Source organism: Kogia breviceps, chromosome 7, assembly GCF_026419965.1.
Source record: "Kogia breviceps isolate mKogBre1 chromosome 7, mKogBre1 haplotype 1, whole genome shotgun sequence".
Lineage (NCBI taxonomy): Eukaryota > Metazoa > Chordata > Mammalia > Artiodactyla > Physeteridae > Kogia > Kogia breviceps.
In genome coordinates, this window is record NC_081316.1 from 117,617,688 (window position 1) to 117,643,901 (window position 26,214).

General features: G+C 44.2%; 1 protein-coding gene across 9 annotated transcripts in view; it reads right to left on the reverse strand.

The window, feature by feature from the left end:
* Positions 1 to 26,214, reverse strand: part of SNX19 (sorting nexin 19) — a 52,387-nt gene that overhangs the window by 19,856 nt on the left and 6,317 nt on the right. For all 9 annotated transcript variants that reach the window (XR_010841509.1, XR_010841513.1, XR_010841511.1 and 6 more), the window contains exons 5-8: positions 24,755 to 24,885; positions 20,786 to 20,882; positions 20,129 to 20,309; positions 17,311 to 17,440 (exon numbers count right to left, since the gene is read on the reverse strand). Coding sequence is in view for 4 of the 9 variants with exons in the window: in XM_067039339.1 (XP_066895440.1) it covers positions 17,311 to 17,440; positions 20,129 to 20,309; positions 20,786 to 20,882; positions 24,755 to 24,885 (539 nt within the window). In the remaining 5 variants the exon portion in view is untranslated. The remainder of the gene's footprint in view (positions 1 to 17,310; positions 17,441 to 20,128; positions 20,310 to 20,785; positions 20,883 to 24,754; positions 24,886 to 26,214) is intronic.

The window sequence follows — 26,214 nt, forward strand, 5'->3', positions numbered from 1 at the left end:
GCCTGAGAGAGTCCAGGCCCTCTGACTGTGTATCTAGGTCGCCATCCTTTCCTGCCCTGTGTGGGGAGAAGAATGAGGAGGAAATGAACTTCAAGGGCAAGAAACTCCTGTTTCTTCCTCCCAGTGACTATTGTGAAATCCAAAGTGGCTTGTAGAGTCTCACAATTTCTTCTTTGATTTTTTCTTTCATGTTTAAAATCATGGATCCACATCTTTAAAACATGTGCTTCAAAGGAAGACTACTGACTGAACATCATGATTTAAGAATCTGAGTTCTATAGTTTTATATCTAGCCACAAACAGTTTTTGTTTTTGATTAGTAACATATAAGTTGCAGATACAAAATTAATATGCTTTAATAATTGAAGTATTTTTAACCAAGGAGGTTAAAGAAATCCTCTGTTGAACCTTAAAGGTTATCTTTTCCAATCTCGCCAATTCACGAATGAAAACACTGAGACAAAAAACAAGCATTTCATAGCAAGAGGCTTATAGAAACATACAACTTGAGAGCTGGAAGGAAAGAGGTTACCCTATCTAACCTCCTCCCAAAGTAGAAATCCCCTGTGTGATATCATGGCAGAGCCAAGGGTTCTGGCCTCTGACTCCAGAAAGCTGGGTTTTTATCTTAGCTCTGCCACCAGTGAGGAATGTGACTTTGGGGAAGTCGCTTAATTCCTGAAAAGGGTAATTTCAATTCATGAGGGATGCTTCTTAAACACTGGCACCCAAATCTGTCTCCTTGTAACTTCCAGTCATTGCTCCTATTTATACCCTCAGAAGTTTAACAGGAGGTATTAAAGTTACTTGGTCAAACCTCTTTCAAAAGACAACACTACGCATTTTTAAATTCAGCTATTATGCTAAGTCTCCTCCACAAGGTATACATCTTTGATTCTGCCAACGTCAGGGTTGAGCACACAGAAGACACTCAACACCAGAGGAATGGAGGAGAGAAGTGAACCAGTCCTCACCCTGGTTCCCGCCTCTGGGTGTGGGCTGCTTTGCTATCCTCTCTTAAAATGGAGTGCCCAGAACCAAACACAACTTCCAGATGTGCCCTGACCAGCAAAAAATGCAGATTAAGTGCCTTGCTTGATCCAGACACCATACTTCTATTAATATAGTCAAAGACTGTGTTGGCTTTTTGGGCACACACATCAAAGCACTGACTCATACTGAGTTTGCAGTCAATTAGAACCCTAAGTCTACGTATGTACTTTAACAAAAAATCACGTGCGCCTGTGAAGCCTAGACTTGTCCTTTTGTACTTGTGTAATTTTTTAAAAAATCTAAATTCTGATTTATAATATTTATTTCTATTAAATTCCACCTTGTTTGCTTTAGACTATCATTCTAACTCTTTTAATCCTTTTGAATCTTGACTTCTGTCACCCAGAGTATTAATTATACCTCTAAGATTAGAGTTACTTGCAAATCTCTAATGAACAGGGTAAGTTCAACGCTCTGCCACTAGGAAATGCCCTCCAGGCTATCAATCTACTAGCTACTTGGGCTAAAGACACTCAGTTAGCCATGGACCACTTCAAAGTACCACAGTCCAGACCATGTGTGTCCATATGGATATTAGGAAAATATGGCATAAGCTTGTTGAAATTCACAGACAATGTAACAACCAACGCATTCCTTTCATTTAATGGTCTGATAGTCCTGCTAAGCCAAGAAAGCAACCTTGCTAATCAGGCGGGCTGCATTCCCACTGAATACACACTGGGTCCCAGGGCTTGCTGTTTCTCTTCCTGAGTGTTCACAAAACATCTACTTAATAATCTACTTCAGAAATTTCCAGAGATAAATGTCAGGGTCAGGAGCCTGTATCCATTTCTTAAAAGGCCAGATATTTGTCCATCTCCAACCCAACACATCTCTATATGGAAATTTTCTTAATGATCTTAGGTCTTCAATGATAAATACAAATTCTTTCAGTTCCATGGAACAGAATTCATCTGGGTCAGGTACATGAGTTTTAAAGCGGACTGAATGCTCTCTTATTATTTTCATTCCTATTTTAGTCTCCAATTCTAGTTCAATCACATTTGCTCAATTCTTCTTGTTAGACCCTTTTCCTTTACAGAAAAAACCAGAAATTAAATACCCTAGGCAAAAAAATACCAATTCGTTGTTGAATAAATGAATAAATGATTTCTCAATTAACCAGTTAATACTACAGCATCTGTTCCAAACAATTTACCTGTATTTTCTTTGTTCTTCTTGTTTTTAACGTGTACTTTTTTTGTCTGTCTGTTTGTTTTTTTAATCTTTCCCACTAACATTTATCCACAGTGTCAGCTCCTTCTGAGTCAAGCTTTTTGGACACCATTCTTATCAGTTCTAGTTTCTGTTGTCTGCATTGCTCAGTATGCTTCCCCTTTCTCTATTTTTTTATATATGTTCATCTATAATCTGATCTCAGTTAACTACTCTGGTTTCATTTGATGCTGATTCTTTTCCTTCCTTACTGGAGCCATGTGTTTGTTTATTCCATTTACTCAGTACATACTGGTTGAGCTTCTTAGAAGTGCCAAAAGAATAAGACTGTAAAATTTGGAGGGGAGGAATCTCAATTCATTTTGGTATATTCCTCAACATTTACTGTAAGAGTGCCCTTCACATGATAAGGCATCAAATATATACTGAATGAATCAACCTTATTCCAAAACTCTCAGCGATAACTTCCAGTGTTAAAACTTTAAGTTCACGTGTTACTATGGCATATGAGACAGGATTCTCTGTTATGTTCTTCTGTGAATTCTAGTACCTCTCACCTACCTCTACTTTCCTCTCTCTGTCAGCTGTTTTCCATTACATCCACTTTTAGCTGTATCTGAGTTTTTCTTGCAGCTTCCTCCTCTCTGCTGAGCTGACGGGTCTCCTGTCAAGTATACTCTTCCTGCTGCCCTTGAGTTATGTTCTAACTGCAGTCAGGAGTCCACCAGGTGAGCATCATTTGCCAGAGGAAGAAAATTTAAAAACCCTTCCTCTGTACCACCTACACAATTAACTATTCATTCCACATTTTCCTTTTTCTTCCAAAGACAGAGCTTACAGATAAAGGAAAGGATGAAAATCTAGGCCTCCAAGTCCTCAAGTTTTCTACTAAAAATCTCAAAGTTGTTAGAGATATAGTCCATGCTTCCTCATGTGTCATTATTTCTTTTTACACAAAGGTAGGTAATAATCTATTGATTTACTGATTTAATAAGCAACAAGAAACTTTCAGCATCACAAGTCAGACATCCTGTTGAGAAGGATACTATGCCGTTCCATTAGTTATGCTTCTCAATCCACAAGGTAGGAGACAGAGTCACCCTTGACTTCTCCTCTCCTCCATCCCTAGTCCATGTGCCCCACGCAACACCACATAATTATTGCAACAATTACTGAATCTAGTTGAGCGACCTCCTCAGTACTCAGTCTCTCATGAAGTCATCACCCCTTTACTATCGCTGTAGCAATCATCTTAGTTTCGGTCCCCATCACCTTTCATTTCTGTCGGTGTAACTCTTTCCTAATTTGTCTGCCGGGCTCTAGCGTTTCTTCCTTCCGTTAACCCTCGGCAGCACTATTTAAGTGCTTTTTCTAAGTTACAAAGTTGATCATGCCATCATCTCTTTACATTTTGTACACGGTTTCCTAATAAATGGGGTCAAATCCTACGTTCTGTGAATAGCGCACAGGGCTCTGTATGAGTCGGTGCCTACTGAACTCTTCGGTGTAATCTCTGGCCACGCTGGTGGCACGTCATATATTCCCAATCGTACCTGACTTCTTCGAGTACCACAAATACGCCACCCTGCTTCACAACTCTGCCTTCAATGCTCTATTCTACAATGTCAGCTCTCGATTTCCCTTCATCCTTTAAATCCCATCTCAGATGTCATCTCCTCTCTAAGCCTTCCCTGGGCTTCTCATAATTTACTTAGTCCCTTCTCTTAATCATGTATAGAGTTCTTTTTAAAGTCCTAACTTTATACTATAACATTTATAAGATTGCAGGGTAGGAATTTGGGGTCTTTTTTTGTATTTTAATCACTTAACATAGTGTCTGGCACATAGTAGGTAATCAATAAATCTTAGTTACTAAGTGAATTAATGATGTAAACGGGACAAACACTGGTCTTAAAGCATGGCGCACAGCTCAAACTAAGCTGTGCAGAAGGCAAACCTCCCAATACTTAAAGCAGCAAAAGAATAGTGAGTTCTTAATTATTTGTGCTTATGGAGGAGGACAATAATTTTTTTAAAAAGTAGACAATCTAGAAATCCTTTGTTATTTGGCATTTGAGATGTATTTATATAAACATTTGGCAGATTTATTATGCTAAGAACTTTTTGTTTGGGCTAATATTAAAATTGAACTGTGTGCCAATACACCAGCTGTAGGGTGGATGTTATAAGAGGTATACTGGGTAATAAGTCAGCCGAGCTACAATTATGAATTCATCATGAATAATCCATGCAATTTACACCTGGTTATGTACTCTCCCGGAAGGGAAGAGAGGTGGAAGGCAAGGGAGTGGGTCAGCTGGGCTTCATGTCTGGCACACTGCCTAAATCCTAGAGAGGAGAGACAGCTGCCAGCAGTCTATGTTTTTGTCAGTTTTCCTGGCAAACAGGCCCAGAGGATAGAAGAGACTGAAAGGCAAACAAAAGCAAAGGGGTTATGAGGACTGTGAGTCACACCTGTATCCTGGGAAGCGCTCCTGACGGATGGAGCAGCGCCGAGCTGATTCTAACCCGTTGCTTGAAGCTAGTGAGAAGAATATGAGGTCGCAGAATGTCTGGGTGCAAATGGCCAAAAGCAAAGGTCTGGCTACCTTCCTAACAAATACAGAATGCGAGGGAGCCGCTTGGGGGTTCTGTGTTCATGGGATAAATGAGATTGATGGCAAGTGGAAATGTTTAGAAATCTGTTCTAGACTTGAGCAGTGTGACACTTGTAGGATTCCAATTTTAAAGATGATTACACAAATCTACGCCCCTCTGAAGGCCTTCAGGAAAACTTTTCTCAGCCCCACACTATGTGGCCATAAATGTACCATAAACCAGCTCTGAAAAATTGGGACCGCTAGACCTCAAAGCTGGGCAAAATCAGTCACACGTTTTGGATATCTGCCCGTTTTTCATCTGACCCAAGTAAAAGCAGCATCAGGACATCTTTCTCACAATCAGGAACTCCCTCCGAGTCTCTGGAACCACCATGTCTCTCCTCCAAGTCTGAGAGATTCCTGTCCAGAAGAGGCCATCACAGTTTTCACCCCAACACTGCACATAAAACTGGTCCATACACTTCAGGGGAGAAAAAGCTCGGTAGCCAGAAGAGCCACAAAGGCTTCACATAGCGTGTTATAATGAGTGAAAACAGCACTGGAAAGCCACACACAGGATTGAGCCTGGTGTGGCCACTTAGAAGTTGAAACAACTCTTGAGTTCTGAATCCCTTCTTCAAGACTGATTCTGGCCTGGCTTCCTTCACAAAGTTATTGAGATGAAAGGAGAAAAATGAAAGCATTTTTGAAAGTGCTTGTGTGTTTGTGTATGTGTCAGAGAAAGACTCCTTTGGATCCTCTTGGAAAATTCTACCAGATCCAAGGGACTAAATGATGGCAGGATGCTGAGGGAACTTTGCATTTCATGCTTTAGTTTTCCTTTTGTAAGACTTACTCTCCTCCAGGCAGGTTCAGGGCTGTAAATATTAGAAGGGCAAACCATCTTGGTACTGTTTACAAAGGTTGAGGAGGAGCTCCCTGGGGTGGTGGGTAACTTGAGGACACTATTTCAGAATCTTTCCTAAAATGAGATCTATCTACACTCAACTATGAAACAATCACCACAGGGATTGCAGGATCCAAAATGACTCCCTTTCCTTCTTTCCTTGGTCCCGTGTGAACAGCAAGCCTGGCTCGTTCTCAGTCACCAGGTAGTTACCCTGACCCTTTCCTTTCCCAGCACCTACGTAGGGAGGTGGGTGGGGAAAGGAAAGGCTGATTAAAAGGGCCACGCATTCAGAAGAATGCTGTGTCTGGTGGAGGGTAAAGGTCAGGGAGAGGGAGGGAAACACTTAGAGCTGGAGCACGGGCAAGAAGGGCAAGACACAAAGGAGGGCAGCGGGTGGGAATTCAGTGGTTGTCTTGACAACCAGACCCCTGCAGGCAAAGACGGTCACTACCGGAGGGGAGAGAGGAGGGGGACTCGTGGAGGAGGGAGAGGTGATGAGGACGGATGTGCTCCACTTGATGTTCTGGCTCATTAGAGACCACAGACTTAGAGTATATGCTCAGCCACGATGTGGAAGAGAAGAACTAGGGATGTACGTAAACAAGCAGACATGGCAGAGTTTCAAACAATGCTGTGAAAACGGCGAGAGCAGGCTGGAAAAGACTAGCCTTGAAGAGAACAAAGGATGGACGTGAGATGCAGATGTCGAAGTTAAGAAAGCAGGACAAACACTGGCGGAAGATGGGGAAGAAGGAGAGTGAGTATAGGGAATAGAGTCGCCTTGGGGGAGAAGAACTACCCTAAGGTATCTGTTCTAAGTTAACTGTTTACAGGCAGAATTTAAAAACCTTTCCAAACAGAAGGCCATTCATCCTGACACTAAGAATACAGGACACAACAGTGACAACTCCAGAATCTCCGCACAGCAGAGATTCTGGGGGCCCGGCCTGTGGCTGGAAAACAACAGGGAGGAGGGGGACGAGGGAGGGCCCTGAAGCTGCATTTACCGCAAACACACTGTGTCGACATAGACTCTATATTTACGGGGGTTAAATCACCCCAAGAAAACCTCTGGTCCTATAGCTATATCAGTGTTAGATAAAAGTATGTCTCCCACCAGTTCACCTCAACTCCCTCCCTGCTGCAGTACCAGACAGGCTGCAGGGCACTTGGTGAAGTCTCTGGCTCAAGACAGAGGTAAAGGTCAAAACTGACGCATTAACATTGGCTCCATCTCCAAACCAAAGTTGATAGGAAAAAACCAAATGATCTCCACCCATGGCTGAAAGCAACAGGCTGATAAGCTTCGCAGTATCAGTGCAATCTGACAATCTCTACCTCAGTGACATGTGTATCTAGGACTTTGGTATCCTAGAAAGGACTTCTTGAGCATAGGACCAACTAGCTTACAGAGAGCCCTGACAAAATGTTTCAACCTCAGATGTCCAGCTGATTTGATCAGCTATAAAAACCCTGGTTCGCTCTGGGTTCCTGAGTCAAAACTGTTCTCAGCAAATCGGCTCTAGCACTGAATGCCCAAGGGGCTGCTCGCAGGGGCACCTTCTGGCAGCACACACTGCTCAGAGAAGTACACGCTGAAGGACAAGCACAACAGGAGGACGGGGAAGGATCAGAGAAACCGGGCTGGTCTCAAAGTCAAGGGCACAAAGGAGAGGGCAGATAAGTGGCCTCTGAATCATGGAGCAGGACAACGAATGGTTTCATTACTATCACCACCAGGGCAAGGACCTAAAATTGAAGAATAAACCCAGCTCCCTCAAAGAAGGTAAATAGGTATTGTTTAACCTGTAGCGCCACCTGGTGCCCAGGGAGAAATCCCATCCTAACTCCGGCGGGCTTTCCATGTCTTTAACAAAACAAAAGGATCCCTCTCTCAGCACACAGACACCCACCCAGAAAGGGGCTGGCTGAAAATATTCAAAATATGTTTAAAGGTTACTTTTAATTGTAAAAGTAAAAATAATGTCCCTTTCCCTCTTTAAAAATGTTTCAGTGCCTGGAACATTCTTTACCCTAAACCAGTCTAAATGATTCCTATAATGCAAGGTCTAGCTTTAAACACTTTCCTCTCTAAAGCCTACCTAACATTTACCCCCCAAGAATCCTTATGATTTTTTCTTTTTTACTGTGTTAATGGTCTATACTGTGTCATTTGGCCTCACACTGTTCAGTATTTCTGATTCTTACGGATTATCTCTTCTCTTAGGCTGAAAGAACCTTAACATAGAAATGATGCCATAGTAGGTCTGAAGAGCTAGCTCCCAACAAGTACTTAAGTAGACACAGGCATCAAATCTCACACAGACTTTTCGAAAATTGTCTGTAAAGAGATCCCCATACAAGAACCAAATGAAGTGAGTTTCCCAGAAAGTAAAGGAAGAGGGCCGGGAGTACCTGGGTTAAGGGGCAGTTCCCTGGTTCCGAAGCTCTGGATATGAGTTTCTGCTCTGGGTATGACTTGGGGAGATGTTAAGTAAGTATGTGAGGAGGACAGGATGGCGTTCAGAGATAGCGAACATGAAGGAAGAGACCCTGATCTGAAGGATGCAGAAAAGGCCATCATCTGTCTCACGGGGTCTTTGCTACTAACAGATCACAAAGCAAGCTCACTATAAAGACCTCGCCGAAAAACCACTGCAGTGTAAACACAGATGTGTGACTGCCCTAGCAAATAAGAGTCCCAAGGAAATGGAAGGTGGAGCTCATAAAGACGGATGAGGACTCCCATTTATTGAGTGCCACCGCACGGCAGGCGCGCAGCAAGAGGCTTCAGTCACTTCATGAGCGAGGCACTGTTACTCCCACCTGGAGAGTAACTGAGGCAAAGGGAAGTTGAGTGACTTGTTCTAAGTCACATAGAGAGCAAGCCTCAAAGCATGATTTGAATTCAGACTTCAAAGCCCACATCCTTACTTCCCCATGTGGAAGCAGAGGCTGAGAAGGCAAAGCAGCAACAGATGCTTCCAGAGGGGGCAAGCTTAGATGGGACCTCACAGTGGGAGGCCCACGATGGCAGAGGGCACTGTGTTCTTCTGGAAAGATGGCCCGAGGCCCAACCACGGGTCTGGGAATGGGAGCTGCCCAACTAAAGACCTGTGGGGCAGGCAAGGAAGGGGGTTTCCATTTACATTTGTGTTTCGCATCCCCAGCAGTGCTGAGGAACCCCTGAGACTCTCACCAGGGATGAGGACAGGGACCGATTCAACTGGAAGTGCATGTGATGTTCATTCATCTGACAAATACTAAGTGCCTTCCATATGTGCGGCTAAGTGCCTTCCATATGTGTGGCTAAGTGCCTACAACAGAATGGTGAGTAAGACAGAGTCCCTGCCCACAAGATGCTTACAGTCTGAAACTGTCCTCAAAAAGTGTCTTAGGTTCCTCTTTGTAGTTAGATAGGCAAGAGATACCAATAACCTGACTTGGAAAAAAAAAAAAAAAGGTTTTAAAGCTTAAATACACTGACGATATTGTTTTTTTTCATAACTGCTACCACTTCTGTACCTTTGTTTGAGACTATGAGAGTGTAAGAGCATGCACCACACCCAGAAGTGCAAATGCACACCTACCTGTTACAACTTTAAAGATGTATTCAAGTAGAAACTGTCAGTACACTATAGGAAAGGCATTATGCCTTTACCTAAGATGGGAGTAGAATAAGACACCCCTAAGAAATATGACAGTGAGGTCACTCATGCAATTGGAGACTGTTGGGGCCCATCCTGACCCAGTCTACAAAAGTCAAGAGCTTCCCTTTTTCAAGGTCTAGTGCAAGAGGCACGGGACAAGTAGTGTTCCTCTTCCCCAGGAAGCACAATACAACCTGAACAAAGGCACTGCTGCAGAACATAGATTACAGCCCCTTAAAACCAGCCCGGGACTAGAACTAGAGGGCCAGGAGATAATCGGACAGGAAAACTGGAAGACTTAGTTTGAGATAATTTTGTATCTGGGACTCTTGCAAAAGTATGCATTTTTCTACAAAAGCTATGCATAGAAAGAGATCAGGTGTAAGACACCACAAGGCACCAGAGCTGACCTGAAAGAGAAATTTATGGAGCAAAGGAAGAAACCATAATCCATGTTTCCTGAGAAACTCTGAATCGTAACTCTGATAATCTTTTTCTGATTGGGAATAGGATGTAGAATAGAGATACTAAAGGGAGACTACACACTTTCTGATCCAGAAGTGCTTTAATAATACAGATGGAAATGAATGCTACCATTTAATGCTACCATTAAATACATGTGTCTCTGAGGCCAGTCAGATGGAAAGTAAGAGATGAGACGGAAGTAGTGCACAGGGACTTTCAGGTGAGGCCAATCCTAGTGGCCACTGCTTCGTGAGAAAGCTTGCTCAGTGGGGAGGCCCGTATGTAGTTGTAGGGAGGGCACAGGCTTGCAGGCCAGGATGACTTAAGTGGAATCTTAGATGTGGCCCTTACTAGCTCTATGATTCTGGGAAGCTTATTTAATCTGAGTATCATTTTCCTCACTTATGAAATACATGTCTACCTCAGAGAATTGAACTCTACCTTAGTATATAAAGTACACAGCTGTTGACCTGATATAGTTAGTATTTAATAAAAGTTAATTCCTTTTCTGTTGTAATTGCTCATGACCTTTTAGTGGTGGGCCCGGAGCTTCCCGTAAGATATAACCACCGTCAGAAAGACCATTTATCTATCTGCTACTCAGACATGCCCACCAAGAAAGAGGCCCTTGAACGGACTCCACTCAGAGAACACCCAAGATTCTGGAGGGACCAAAGAGAATGGCAGAGGCAGAAGAGCTCATGGTCCTCCATTCATAACTGCCCTTAAGGAAAATGAACGTTCCCACCTATGAACACAGCCCTCTCCAATGGTCCCATACACCGTCCATAAACCGTCTCCTGAGCTTTCCCAAGAGACGGTTTGCAGAGACCTCTTTTCTAGGAAAACGACTCCACGGCCTGGCACGAGGTCCAGAGCTTTGCCACTGAATTTTCTCTGCTTGCTGAACACCTTAACCTGACGTATTCTTTTTTTTCTTCTTCCTCTCTGTCTGCTTCCTGACTTCATGTACTTTTCTACTCTCCTATACCCATAGACCACAGAACTTTCTCTTTTTTCCCAACTCTTCTGCCATGCTACTCCAATCCCACGTGCCCTCAACACACACACACACACGTGCTCACTCACCCACACTCACTCTTTAAGAAATCCTCCCACAGATGCTAGGAATGTGTCTGCTGCCCTTTTGACACAGAGTCTGATGCCATCTTTGGGGCCACGGGGAGGGCAGAGCCACAGGACGTGGCACTCGTGTACTCTGCTGCTAGCCTGGCTCGTATTTTTATCGTGGCTTTGCTCTGGGCATCCAGGCGGGGAACTGGGCCAGCTTCTTCTCATTCCTTCACTCTACATCAGGACTCCATAATAATCTCACCCCTCACCTTGGCTGGGTCTTCCTGCCCCAAACCTTCTACCGTCAATGGAGCACAGTACATCTCTCCTCTTTTCCTCCAACCCGGTCAATGTCTGAGTACTTGTCCAGTTCCCTAAACCTGATTCTCAGGCATGCAGGGATACTGTCAGTTTCTCCTGTTTTCGGACATGAGCACTCTACACAAGCTGGACTCACTCCTTGGCTTAGACTGCTACCCCCACTCCTCTCCCCTCCCTTAGACTCTAATTCCAAATAAGGAGTGCTCCTTCTTACATAATTGGATGTTCCCAGCACAGAAGCTGACACACGAGGTCAGGCGCGCATGTGTGCAAGACTTCCCTTTGACTTAACGATGCCTTTTTTGGGCATCTAACTTCTCTTCAGCTCCCTGCCCCCTCTCTCTCCACACCACCAACAATCAAGGGAGATTTATGGAGCCTGGCTCAAATCAGAACTCTTCCAACCTTGGCTTGGAACGAGGGGTCAGAAGGTTGAATTTACTCTCTCTCTTCTTTTTCCCTTGCAGGCCAGAGATAGAGAAGGAGCGGGGAGAAGGGGAGGGGAGAGAGGGTGAGAGAGAGAGATTGAGCCTGTGCAGGAGAGGGAAAAAGTGAGAGAGTGCATGCTTCTGATCTGGCAGCAGTCCCTGACGTCCCAGGCAGTTAGTTATGCATATAGGTATTTTAAGGGAGCAAGGAGAGTAAGGAAAGCTGGAAGCAGAAGAAATTAACTTATCTTCTTGGAGATGATAATGCTGGAGGTTGGAAAATGATGACATTTTTAAAAGAAGATACGTCTAAGTCTAGATGCCATCAGGGACGGCAGTGTGTTCAGGATAACCAGAGAAGTGGCTGTAGCTACCTGTGGCATCAACACCAACTTTCCTTCTGCTTAGAACTTAAAGAAAGAGAATCCAAGTATTCTGCACAAGGATATGGCTCAGACACAAGTGGTTTCAGGGAGAGAACAAACATGCTGCCTCCTGAGCAGCAGTCACAGGGACAGTCTTGGAGAGGTCAGCACTGAACCGGCTGGGACCAACCGCCCCTCTTTGGCGTAGTAAGGACAGGTGGAGCAGGAGGTGCTGCGGCTTTGGGGAGGTATCACATTCCTGCGTATTTGCTTACCAAAGCAAATAGAGCCCAAGAATGTAGCACTGCATGAACCTCTTTTTAAAAATAAAAATGCAAGCTGTCCAGGGGACAAGTGACATGGGCTGACTTTAGGGTGTCACAGGGCACTCTGTGTTATATGTGAGTGGGCGTATGTGGAAATGCAGTTTTCGTTTTACAAACAGACTGGCCGTCTCCTCCTGGGGAATGTATACTGCTTTGAGTCCAAGATTTGGGGGCTGGCCTTTATGCTTTCAAATCATAGGGCAAACATCTGATCCTGAGAGACAGTCACTATGGCTGAACGTCAGACGAACCTGGGTTCAGATTGTGCCTGTAGCGTCCTGATTGGCTCTGTGGTCTTGAGGGAGTAAGCACAATTCTCTGTGGGCCTCTGCACCTTCGAGACGGGGCCCGGAACAGGTCTCTCACACGGCTCTCGAGGGCGTTCAACGATGTGCTTGTGGTGCTCAGCAAAGTGTCTGCACAAAGTAAACTCTCAGCAAAGTTTGCTGGATGGTGAATCCTGAAGCTGATAAGACTATTAATGTCTACACTCTGAACCCTGAACTAAGCCCCGTCTTTTCCATGTGTACCATGCACATGGAACTTGCTGGTACAGACCGTGGGCCACAGGCATCAGACCCTCTGAGCCTCTGGAGGAGGCACTGGGAGTCCTTCTTTGATGTCCATGACTGCTTGACTGCTGTCTTAAGGAAGCTTCAAGAACAATGTGAACCCAGCACAAGACAGTTGAGAAGAGGGCCAAGTATATCATTAAAAAAGCTGGGAGTAATGATTTATAGAGAAAGGTGAAAGGCCTTGAACAGGGAGGAGTGAGACTCTTCATTTAATTCTAGTTTGTAGAGGCTCAGGGCAAGGAGGGTGTCAACAGCTGTGTTCCTATTTCTGTTGCAGCTCATACAAAATGGACTTAAGAATAAAGTTTTATTAGATATAAGAACTTTCTGACAGGAAGAAATATGGGGCAACTCAACAAGTACAAAATATCATCACTTGGAAATACCTAGGATGAACAGAGGTTAACAGACCACAGTCACAGAGGGTTTTCCAAAAGTAACTAGCCACAAAATTCTATTCTTGCACAGTACTCATTTTGGCTTCATTCAAATTCATTATAAACTTTCAGAATTTTCTCCCTTTAACAACAGAAAAAGATGCCACCCAATTAAAAAGTGAAAAGAGAAGAAAGTCAAGGGAAATTCAGCCACAAGCCCTCCCCCCGATTTTGTTTATGGCATGAGCTGCAGTCACCAGACAGCCATCTACCCAGCTAACCAGGTGTGGTTCCAGTGGAACTGTCAGGGTATGGGGACGGAAAGGGGAGGAACTTAGCCTGACTCCAAGTTCTTCTCGTGAGGAAAGGTGCAACTTGATTCCAGCAGCACCAGTGAACCTGGAGAACAGTGCTGCACCCTGTACAGAACCTGTGCTTGTCTGTGCTGCAGGGAGACCAGGTGGTCTGCCGTCTGCTGTCAGACGCGGGGATGCTCCGGTCGCTGCCTTCGCAGACGAGTCCATTGGTATAAAGTCCCCTTGAAAGGCCTCACGTGCGGCCCTGTTTAGAAGAGCAGGGGTTGTGTGCAATCGCAAAGACAGGCACAGTGGGAGCAGCGGGTGCTGCAGCAGGAGGCTGACCTGGGTGGGGCATCCTGAACAGGGGAGAGAATTTGGGGCCACTAGCTGGAGGAATCAGAAACAGAATGCACTTTTTACCCTTCTTTCCTTTTCCTGAAGCGCAAATATGAAGAGCTAACATTTACTGGACATGTTCTATGCACCTAGATACCCACTGAGAGACATCATTACTATTCCGAAGCTCAGAGAGATTAAAGACAGCAGAGTCATGGTATACTGAAGTGGATAAGAACTTGGGCTCTGGAATACCTGGGTTTGATTTCTACCCTCACCAAGCATTCACTCTGTGATCGTGGATAAGGCCCTCAGTTCTCAGCCCCGCTAAACCGTAAAATATGTAAAAGTAGGCACCACGTCTTACACTGACCAGCTCTTAATATTTTTTCAGTGAATAAAGGAATAAGACCAAAACAATCACCCAGCTGGAGAGAGAGAAGAGTATTTTAAGGTGAAGTGGGATGTCTGCAGTCAGGTCAAGAAGCAGCTTACGCTAGAGAGCACCATCTATTGACTTCACACCCTCCCTCCACCTGACTGTCTCCTCCCCGTCACGAGACAATCTATGATCATCGCCCACTGAGGTAATGCAACCCGGCTTGGAATTCTCACAGCCTGCAATTCCCCTGGATTTAATTCTTGTATTAAAGCTCCCTACCTACATAAAATACCATTTCTTCAATGACTTTCCTGTAATTCCCCAAATATACTTCTCTCTCCTTTCTGGCCCAAGCTCCTTAATATTCTGAGTTATTCAAACTTCAGGTAACCTTCCTACCTTTTTTATATATGAATCTCAATCCTTTCTGAATTTCTCCAGATTCATCTGTACTTTTCTGTTACTACTGAATAATTTCTTGTGTTCTGAAACCAATTTATCATGGAAATGACTTCAGAAGGTGGGGAGTCAATGACGACACACTAGCTCGTTTAGGATGTTCCCATTTTGGGGGAAGGTGAGCAAAGGTAAGCCTAACAAAGGAAGAGAAATGAAGCCTCAATCAGCAACATTCACACATGACTGAACAAAACATACGAAGATTCTACTTTTCAGTATAAAGGTATTGAGAAGGGAAATGTTTATTCTTTTGTCCAATACTTAATGAGCATCTTCTATGTCCCAGGCCCTGTGGAAGCTGCTGGGGACATAAGCCAGTTCTGGCCCTTAAAGAACCAGTGGTCTAGGGCAAGGTTTCTCAACCTCTGCACTACTGAGGATGTAGATACATCCTATTAGGGGTAGGATAATTCGTTGTTGTTTGGGGCGGAGAGGGTGCTCTCGTGTGCGCAGGAGGTTTAGCAGCATCCCTGGCCTCTAGCCACACCCTGCCTCCCTTCCCAGTAGTGACAAGCAAACATATTTCCAGATATCGCCAAATACTGTGGGGGAAAAACTGATACGCTGGGTGAATCACTAGTTTTGGGGAAGTAGACCACTTCTCTAATATACTGTGTTAAGTATTATTATCAAAACTTTGAGATTAGAGAAGAAGACGCCTTAGATCCAGGGAGAAATGGGAGAGGATGCCATAAAAAGTTTCACAGAATAAACGACGTTGAATGTTGATTTTTGAAAAATATTTAGCAGTAGGCCAAGCAGACAAGAAGAGGGGAAGTTTAGGACACAGGGAGAGAGCAGGACAAGAATGAGTAAAGAAGACAATGAGGCAGAGACGAGAGGACGAAGAGCGGCCTGAAGGAAGAGCATCCACAGAGTATTGAGGCCACGGTGGAGGGTGTGCATGGGGAGAACTGGAAATAAGGCTGGGACCAGATCACGTAAGAAAGGAGTTGGAATTTTACTATAATAAATGAATATATATTTTAAACACAGTGGAGCCCCTTTTCAAACAAAGCCTTATCTAGACCCCCAGTCTATTAAACTGATCAAGATGGTCCACTCGGTTTTCCCCCTGGCTTCCAAGTTGGCTTCTGAAGCGCCTCTGTGGAACCCTAGAACTCTGGAAAGCATGTTGGGCAAATCACTCTTGTAGGCAACAGAGCACCCGGAGGGATATTAAGTGCAGGATATATGTTCATATTTGCTTTTCAGAAAAAGCAGCCTTGAGGCAGAGCTGAGTATAGAGGAGGGACAAGGGTGAAAGCGAGGCACAGAGACCAGTCCGCATTTTATACGTGGGCTCCACAAGGAGACCAGGCTGCGATACATAGGAAGAAGCACATTGGCTTTGGAGCTGTACACATCCAGTTTCAAATTCCACTATGTCATTAACTATGGCCTTGTGTATGTTGGCTGACCTTGCCAAGCTCTACTTTCTTATTCTGTGCAATGGGGCTACCTACCTCACTTGCTTGCTGTAAGACAATATATGTCAACAGAGGTCAGGTGCTGGAATTGATAAACACTCAGCAAATATAAACGTGCGTCCACCTCTCTCTCTTAGTTTCCCAAGGCTGATACCTTATTAATACTCCCTGATCCTGTGTAACTTTAAGTGTGGAAGGGGCAATTTAATTGCTTGTTGTTAATGGATTTCCTACTTGTTGCACAACAGATACATAATTCTTAAGTTCTTATTTTTATTTTTGGAGTGGCCTATTAGCATGAGCCGCACGCTAACGGAAGAGTTCAGGACTTGGCTTCCTCTTACTCTGGGATCTGCCAGGATGTCTCATGCAAGAGTGGCCAAAGCTCAAGCACTATTGTGTCTGTCTGGTTCAGAGACAGTGTCTCTGGCCTTCTTCGGTTCAGCAAAGCTTGCATCAGTTTCATGGTTAGGAAGTCAGTAGCTAAAAACTCCATCTATGTACAAATCTTTCAGGAGATTCAAGTGGTGTTGGGATCACAGAGCCTGAATTATAAAATCCAAGTTTTAAATCTAGGTACCCTTCTATTCCTTACCATCCTGTGTCAGTAAGTGCTTCTTCACTAGTGGATATGTACACCTCTCTGGAGAAAATAATCTTTATTTTAAGCACTGACCAGTTTTCTCCTTGTCTTTCTCGTTGCTTATCGTCACAGTGACTATACACTGTTAGTTAAAAGACACATCCACTGTAACAAGGTGAAAGGTATAGGGCCTGGGGGTAAAACTGGGTGGAGAATTGATCCTAGAGGAGGAAGAGTTCAGCTGAAGTATCTGAGATCACGAGTGGTGCCTGTCATTCAGTGGATGATGCCAGAAGTCTTACAGAAGCAGAGCCATTCACACTTTAGACAACAAGGTGATACTCTCCAGGCACTCTTCATCCCTGTACCCCTAGAACAGAGATTTTATCTTCTCTTATGGCCACAGGTTTCCTGGACTCTATACTTTCCCTTTCTAGTGGAGAATTAGGCATCACATCCAACCCCTGTCCAACGTGAGACTCTAATGTGAAGCAGTCCTACCTCTGAATCAGGGTCCCAAAGATGAGACGAATAACTTTCTGCACGTTCTCCGTACATAGCCATCTCCACTGTTCCATCAGTAGCAAGAGAAGCAGATCCAGGGCTGTGTCAGCCAACTCCGTCTCTGTTCCTGGGGAATGAAAAGTCATCAAGAGTAACTCGGGGGCTTCCCTGGTGGCGCAGTGGTTGAGAATCCGCCTGCCGATGCAGGAGACACGGGTTCGTGCCCCGGTCCGGGAAGATCCCACATGCCGCGGAGCGGCTGGGCCCGTGAGCCATGGCCGCTGAGCCTGCGCGTCCGGAGCCTGTGCTCCGCAATGGGAGAGGCCACAACAGTGAGAGGCCCGCGTATCACAAAAAAAAAAAAAAAAAAAAAAAAAAAAAAAAAGAGTAACTCAGAAGAGACCCATACTTGAGGAACACATTTCAGAGCACTGAGTCTTCTCCATCTTTCTATCAGTCATCTTAAATTTTTGTAATCTATCTGTATTCAAGTCAAGAGATGTTTACTTCATTTCTACAAAATTCAGCAATAGGCTCTGTATTTCTTTACAATTCTTTTATGTTCCTTAGTCACTTAGTAAGTATTGTTTATCTTTAAAAAGATTCTGTATGTAATTATTTTGCCTCCCTAGCTTGTTTCTTTTGTACTTCCCCCAGGAAGCTGAATACCCTTTGTTCCAAGGAAGTGCTCACAACTGGTGACTAACGGGAACTGGCAAGGTCCACTCCCTTCCATCCTTGTATTCCACTAGCCTCCACAAAGTAGCAAGGAAATGTTGTGAGCAGATCTGGGATTCACTTTTCTGTAAAAAAAAAAAAAAAAGTTGCTTTGAAAGCATCTCCATTACACAGAGCTGACGGGTTCGGACCCATGAGACTTCAGTTTGATTTTGAGATAATACGTGGTTGTAGGAAAAACACTACACCTTTGGTAAAATGCTATGACAATTACTCATTTCTTTGTTTCAAAAACTGGAAGGACCACAAATACGCTCACACCCATGCTGAACTGAACTCTCTTAAACAGATGTATTTTATGGATGCAAGCACTGTTCTCTAACCCTGTTCATGGGGTCCCATGTCACTTCTGATTTGCTTCCCAGGAAACTGCCCCAGAAATACATACTATTCCTGAATAAACCTCGGCTATAACCACAGTTACAGCTGTGATTAATGTTATAATTAATCACCAACAATCATTTTATTAGCCTAGGACCAATGGGTATTCTCTGCACCAGCTTGCCCCAGCACTCCTTGCTTAAGGGTTCTTTAGAACATGAATCATTTCAAATTTGGATAAATTGCTAGAACTGAACCTTACTTTCTTCTTAATCCCATCCAGTATATATATATTTTTTTCTGCACTGTATTTCAAGGGGGTATGGGAGCTGATGTGTCTGCTTTCTAGTCATTTGCTCAAAATGGGATATTCAGTTCCTTGGAAAATAGCATTCCTTATTCACCCTCTTCAATTCTATCATTTTCTCAGGTTTAGCATTTACCCAGAGCTGCCATCACGTGGTGACAATTAGTCATAGCAGTAAAAAATAAGCGAAAGCAAACAAGGCACCAGGTCCTCTTGATAAAAGTGGTAAATTATCTACCACGTGAGCATGCTGAGTCTCTCAGGGCTGGTAGAAGGGCTCAGGCATAAATTATCTCTTTAGATATATAATGTTCAAAATTTAAAGTCTTGATTTTGGCTAGAATTATATTATTTTACCCATCCCATCTTATTTATAATTTCTTAGAGTTCTCTGATGATTTTGCTGCCGTAACACTTCATTTACCTAACCAGTGAGATGTAAGCTCTGTGAACAGAGATGGGGTTGTAAACTCCATTTTTCAGAGTTAAGCTGAGGTCTGTAGAGCAGAGGTCAGGTGACTGTGGGCACCTGAGAAACAATGGTGAAATCAGTCCTTCTTCCTTTTCTAAACCCAAGATTTTGTGACCTTTTATTTTCAGCAGGAGCCTTTGTTTTGGGGGATTTGAAAAACTTTCTTCTTATAAAAAGTTCTAGCTCTGCAAACCGACCAATACCCAGGGCTCCCAATTTTTCCTCTGTAGAAAACATCTGCACTGCTGGGAAGTAAACCTGCCCTGCCTCAGATGCTTAGGAGGTAAGAGTGGTGTCCTCACCTCTTCCTCTCTGCTCTACCTTGGGTAACTTGGTGGTGTCATTTGCCATAGCAGTAAGTAAACCAGAAGGAACAGATACAGGGGAAAAGATAAATTCCATTCTGTGAATGCTGTATTTCAGCTGCCTTATAGTAAATCTAAGTGTAGATTTCCAGTAGGCAGTTGGAAATACACCTCCAGTATTGAGGCATCACCAGCATACGTGTTAGGGTTGAAAACAATCAACAGAGGACCTCACCCAGGAATGCGCAGGGTAAGAACAGAGAGCCAAAAATAAAGCTCTGGAAGGCCAAGGAGCCAGCAAAGGGGACTGGGCAGGGCCACAAGAGGGGCAGAAAGAGAACCAGGGAAGTGGCACCACAGACATCAAGAGAACATTTCTAAATAAAGGGAGTTGTTCAAAGATATGCCAAAGCATGCCCCAAATAAATAATGATGGTATTATAACCATGGATCTTATCTTGTTGGAACTCCCTGTTTATGTGCTACGCTCCTCTGCTCGACTCAGCTCTGGGACTGTGTCGTATTCCTCTCTGTATCCCAGAAGAGTACCTCAAACATTAGTGGTTAACACCGGGCTTGCTTAGCTGACCAGATGAGAAACTGAAGCAACGAATCCCAATGGTCGCAGGTCCCAGGTGGACTGTACCCTGGGCTCCCTTCTCTGTCACTTACCTGGATCACTGTTGCTGAGGTCTTGGGCTGGCACGGCTGCACCTGACACACAGTCATCCACACATCCCTTGGAGATTTGTTCAGAATCTTTTCCTGGGGCCTCTGCTGGCTGCGTTTCTAGTAACTTTGTCTGCTTTTCAATAAAGGATTCCATCCCAGACATCGAGAGGATCTCTGACTCCTGAAGAAAGAGCCAGTGGCATGTCACATGAAGAATGCAGAAAGCATCAGGCCAACTGCAGCACTTGTGGGTCCTCTGTTCCTTCCCTGCAAGTGTTATGAGTAGAGGACCCACTGACTCTGTGACCACCTAAATTTTTTTTTTTTTTAACCTAAATTGCAAGGAAAACAATGCCTCTGTAGTCTCACTTGCCACAAAAACTTTGGGTTTTCTTCCAGGAACTGGCTTTCTCATTCTCTCATCCGTTATTCCAAGCCCACAACTCTTGAGAAGCCAACCTGCCAACCCAGAACCAGTAGGAATTCCAAACCACTCTGAGAATATACTCCTAGAATAAAAATCAGAGACCCAGATGTTGGTTTAAGTCCTTTAGGAAGGCACCTAAGTCCTTTCTGATTTTGGAGACTGTCTCAGCTGCCTATAACTGCAGGTTCAACATCCCAGCTATTATGTCCAAGAATTCTCCAGGGACTTACCACACTGCCTTCCCGGAGACAATAGAGAATCTTCTCGTGTGCCTCAGTTACATTCAGTGCTGGAGCAATTTTACTGGATGAGAACCTCAGTCTGGACCTGGTACAGAAACGAAGAGCAGACACAGTATGTAATTCATGGGCTTGATCCCCGTACTGCCGCCGGCCACGGCGGGTCCTCAAAGTGCAGTAACAATCGACGAGAGGGGGTAGGGAACTGAACGCACCAAGGTATGGGATCCGAAGAGCACAGACAACTGATGGCTGCAAGGCAAGTTTAACAACAAAGCGTAGCCGTATATATACCCCTAAAGCAGGGAATTTGCTGAGTCACGCCTTATCGGCATCAGCTGGTTAACTGGCTTCTCGGCTTAGTTACGGCTTATCAGCATCAGCTGGTTGATTGGCTTCTCGGCTTCTCCCTCAAAGGCACCAATTTCCCCTCCAGGGTTGCTTTTCCTAGCTTTTGGGGAACAACCAGGGACTCCCAGTAACTGAGCAGGTCCCTGGAGCGATTTGGCCAAAGGCCTTCTCCCTTTTTACGTTCATACCATAAAGTCCAGAATGCATACCAAGGAGAGTATAATCGGGCCCTGAGGCTTATGAGGGTCTTAATGGCGCCTTCCTCAGAGGGCAATGCTCGCCACATCCCCCCCTCTTTTATTTTTTAAAGCTTGATAATGCAATTTCAACCCATACACCTCCTGACTGAAGAGCAGCGAGAAGGCCAACAATAAAGCGTAATAAACAAGATAATGCAATTAACATCAACAATACACATGACCCCACGGTAATCAATCCTGTGAGTCCATTTTGAAACCAATGCATTGGGTTTAACCATTGAAGCTGATCCAAGAGTCCTTGAATTAATTGTTGGGGCCCGTCTTCTTGTAGATGAGCTTCTTGAATTGCTTGTATTTCTTCATTAAGTTTTTGTATGTTCAAACTAATGTGTCCATCAGTCCATACACCTATTCCAATGAATCGTTTAGGTCTTTTTTTAAAGCTTCAGATAATTCTAGCCAAGCTTGTATGCTAGTACTATGATACCATGGTTCAGAAATATTTACAGGCAACATTACATAGGAAGGTTGTTTTAACATCATAACAGAAAAAGTTCCTTTCATAAGCAGAATGCAAGTACTAAAAATACAATTCTGACAAGTTATATTATATCCTAAGGAACCAGAAGTAAACTCAATCTGTAAATCTCCTATTAGCAAGGCATATGAGGGTGTAACACAAGTAATAACTGGTTGATAAGAATAAGACAATGCAAACTTCCCAAAATCCCAATGCTTATAAAAAAACCAAACTATTATCAGTAACAGAAACTGAAGAAATTAGAATGGTACCATTATTATAATTTAAGGTGCACCAGATTTGAGAATTCAAAATCAGATTGGGGAAAATCAGAAGGAAAAGAGGAGGGAAACGTCAAACTTGTAACAGCTTTAACTACCTTTAAACTATGGCCGGCCAGTAAAGTCCCTTGTCCTCCTACATATACTTCAACACAAACATAGTATCTTTGACTTTGCAGCTTCTATTAGAGCTCCACTTTCAGCTTTATGATTAGACCCATCTTTGTTGCTGTAATTACCAGTCTCATTCTTTCCATTTTTGTTATTGTTGCCCTGTGAAATCATTTTTTCTAGAACAGCAAGAAGATGTAAAGCTTTCTCAGCTTGGTAGGTTAATATATACAGGTCTACGAACAAAAAACACACTGCTTGGGCAAATTTTTCTTCAAAAGGTTCTATGAACTGATAAAGTTTTTCACCAACGGATATGGCTTCTGTATACTGTCGGACATGATACAGGATGACTGCTTGATTCTAATACAACATACTGTTTTCAAGATCATCTAGTCCATCCATTTCTTCAACAGCCGAGTGCACCTGATTCTTCAATTGGTTAAGTGTCTGTCTTAAACTATCTGTTGTTGTCTGGTTACTTTTGAAAAACTCAGCTACTGCCGTATTCAAAATTATTTTATAATCGTCTTTGTTTATATCTTGTAGGCAGGCAAGATGTTGCAGACAGACATCATAATTTCCAGCTGTGAAAGCCTGGAAAGCACTGGTGGACAACTCCTTCTCTTGATCAGTGATCTCGGGCCGCTCCTTGGATACTTTTTGTCCCATATTTTTTTTACTTCTGACTATTGCCCCGAGTTACTATCAACTTTACTATGTGGCCACACTTTCACTCTTCACTCCGGGGATTCACCTACCGAGAGTCAGATGTCCCTCTTGTCAAGTCCCTGTTCGGGTGCCACTTGCCGCCAGCCGCGGCGGGTCCTCAAAGTGCAGCAACAATCGACGAGAGGGGGTAGGGAACTGAACGCACCAAGGTATGGGATCAAAAGGGCACAGACAACTGATGGTTGCAAGGCGAGATTAACAACTAAGCGTAGCCGTATATATACCCCTAAAGCAGGGAATTTGCTTGGTCACGCCTTATCGGCATCAGCTCGCTGATTGGCTTCTCGGCTTAGTCACACCTTATCGGCATCAGCTGGTTAACTGGCTTCTCGGCTTAGTCACGCCTTATCGGCATCAGCTGGTTGATTGGCTTCTCAGCTTCTCCCTCAAAGGCACCAATTTCCCCTCCAGGGTTGCTTTTCCTAGCTTTAGGGAACAACCAGGGACTCCCAGTAACTGAGCAGGTCCCTGGAGCGATTTGGCCAAAGGCCTTCTCCCTTTTTACGTTCATACCATAAAGTCCAGAATGCATACCAAGGAGAGTATAATCGGGCCCTGAGGCTTATGAGGGTCTTAATGGCGCCTTCCTCAGAGGGCAATGCTCGCCACACCATACAAAAGGGCTGACAGGTATTAATACCTCAAAACAAGAACACCCATACTTATTCTTAGGAGCTTACTACGGTTCAGGGTCAGAGAGACCTAGCCCTGAAAACCCCTGAACAATATATATTCTTGCAATTCTTAATATACAGTGCAACACTTGCACTAAGCTCTGCCTACCCTGCATTTGCGAAAGGGCTTTTGCTAATGGAAAATAAGGACCAGTCTGCCACGGGTGTGCCCCCACAGGCTAGAAGAGCGGCTAGCACATACTATGCACTCATTAAAACTTTGTTGAAGATTAAACAGACAAGGGGCACAGGACAACAAAGTTGCCCTTGCCGTTCACACCTTTCTGCACATCCATTATTCCCCTTGTGTTCCAAATAAAACCAGGGAAAGAACCACAAGTGCTAACCTCAATGGTTCAAGGAATAGGGTTCTTGTGAGCACAGGCACCATGGTCTCCCTTCAAATATGGGCCCAGCAAAAAAAAAAAAAAGGCTAAGAATTGTGTTATTGCCGGCCCATGAAACATGAACACAAAGACAGACAGACAGACAGACACACACACACATTCTACAACCCGCCATCCCCCATTCTCTCTCTCCCTTCGTAATGGCCCAGATACAGATACGAAGTGTCCAGGGAGGGAAGTGTGGTGCCCTTCCTCTCCACATGCTGGCTCTGAGTGCTGCCAGAGAGCACCTGGGACCCTAGTGCAGGTGACAGTGGCAGCAATAGCAAGTGACTAAAATCGGCCCTGCAGGTGTCCATTCTAGCCCATTTCTGTTTACTGCTAGTACACTCAACTTCTGAGCCAAGATTTCCAGAAACGATGACAAACAGAGATCAGTCATAAGCCTTAATTCTTAAAGGGAAGGAAACATCTCAATTTTCCAGGGGAATAAAAAAGGAGAATATCCATATTCCAGAATTTTCCTTCTAATCAAAATTCCCTGGTCAGTTTGGGCCCTGGGTTCTCATGGCAAGACAAACATTCAGCAAGTGTGCCTGTGCAGGATCTCAGGCTCAGTCTGTGGTCTGGCTTTGTATAAAAACTGGTGGGTATGACCCATCTCCTCTCTTCTAGGGCCTAAGAGTGAGAATGGGCTTTGGCTGAAAACTGGGGTCAACCTGAGAACTGGGAATGGTTTCTCACTTGGTAGCCTTCTTGCCTTCTGGCTGGGGCTTGCTTTCTGTCTCGGCCTCACTCAGCTCCTCTGTGGGGCTCTGGGGCTCAGAGCGAGGAAATGCTGTCTTCAAGGTGTCCACGATAGCGCTCACCACCACCTGCAGGGGTCAGAGATGCAGGGTCAGACAGAAACCACCAAGGTGCCTTCTGCACCCAGGACAAGTAGACGGCTGGCGTATCTAGCAGAGCCTTATCTATCCACAGAGACACTAGCTAATGACTTAGTGGAAACTCTCTCCCCTTTTCTCTCTGGCCATAAAAATCTTATTCCTCACAGAGTTGAGACAAACAATGTCATGGGAAAAGAAGCCAAAACAATGGGATAAATAATGATCTGGAAGTTCTACAGGCTGGTGAAATACTTTTCATTTTCAATTTTTTTCTTTTCATACAGAAGAATGATTTTTTCTTTGGCTGCGTTGGGTTTTTGTTGCTGTGTGTGGGCTTTCTCTAGTTGCGGCGAGCAGGGGCTACTCTTTGTTGTGGTGCGTGGGCTTCTCATTGGGGCTTCTCTTGTCACGGAGCACGGGCTCTAGGCGTGCAGGCTTCAGCAGTTGCAGCATGAGGGTTTGGTAGTTGTGGCTCGTGGGCTCTAGAGCGCAGGCTCAGTAGTTGTGGCACATGGGATTAGTTGCTCCGTGGCATGTGGGATCTTCCCGGACCAGGGCTCGAACCTGTGCCCCCTGCATTGGCAGGTGGTTTCTTAACCACTGACCCACCAGGGAAGTCCTCATACAGAAGAATGATTTTTTGTTTCCAAACTGATAATACTTTCACCAAGATGTGATTAAGTGGAAGGAATATAGATACAAATATATGGAGAAAAGAAAGAGTGAAAAAGATTATCAAAATAAGAAATACACTCTAGAAACATGTGATATAAAAAAGCTCAGAGCAATTCATACAGAGTAAAAAATCTGGTTTCTCAGTTAATTCGAACAATTTCTCTTCTTTAACTAGAGAAAGAATAACAAAAATCACTCAGGTTAAAGTTAAGGAATATGGAAATGATACAAACTTCTCTACTCATAAGGACGAAATGAAACAATCCTCACTGAAGAGTAAGAATTATTTCTATTTCTCAGAATGGGAAAATGACATACAGACATGTGCTAAAAAGAAAAAAGAACAAACAAATGAAACCCTAAAATATCAAAACGGAAGGAGACGTTTACTTTTCCTTTGGTGCCCCTGGCTCATTAATTCACCCTGCTGGCTCAGAGCAGCGCAGCACTTGCTTGACCTTATTCTGTGTTAGTCCTCCACGAGCACAACTAGCACGGCCGAGGCAAGGCTGAAATGGTCAAGCAGGGCCACAGTAAAGACGGGGGACAGCAACCCAGGGAAAGAACACAGAGAACCAGATGAATGCAGATAACGTAGCTGAGAAAATACAACTCGCTCTCTCGGCTCACAGGATGGCAGTC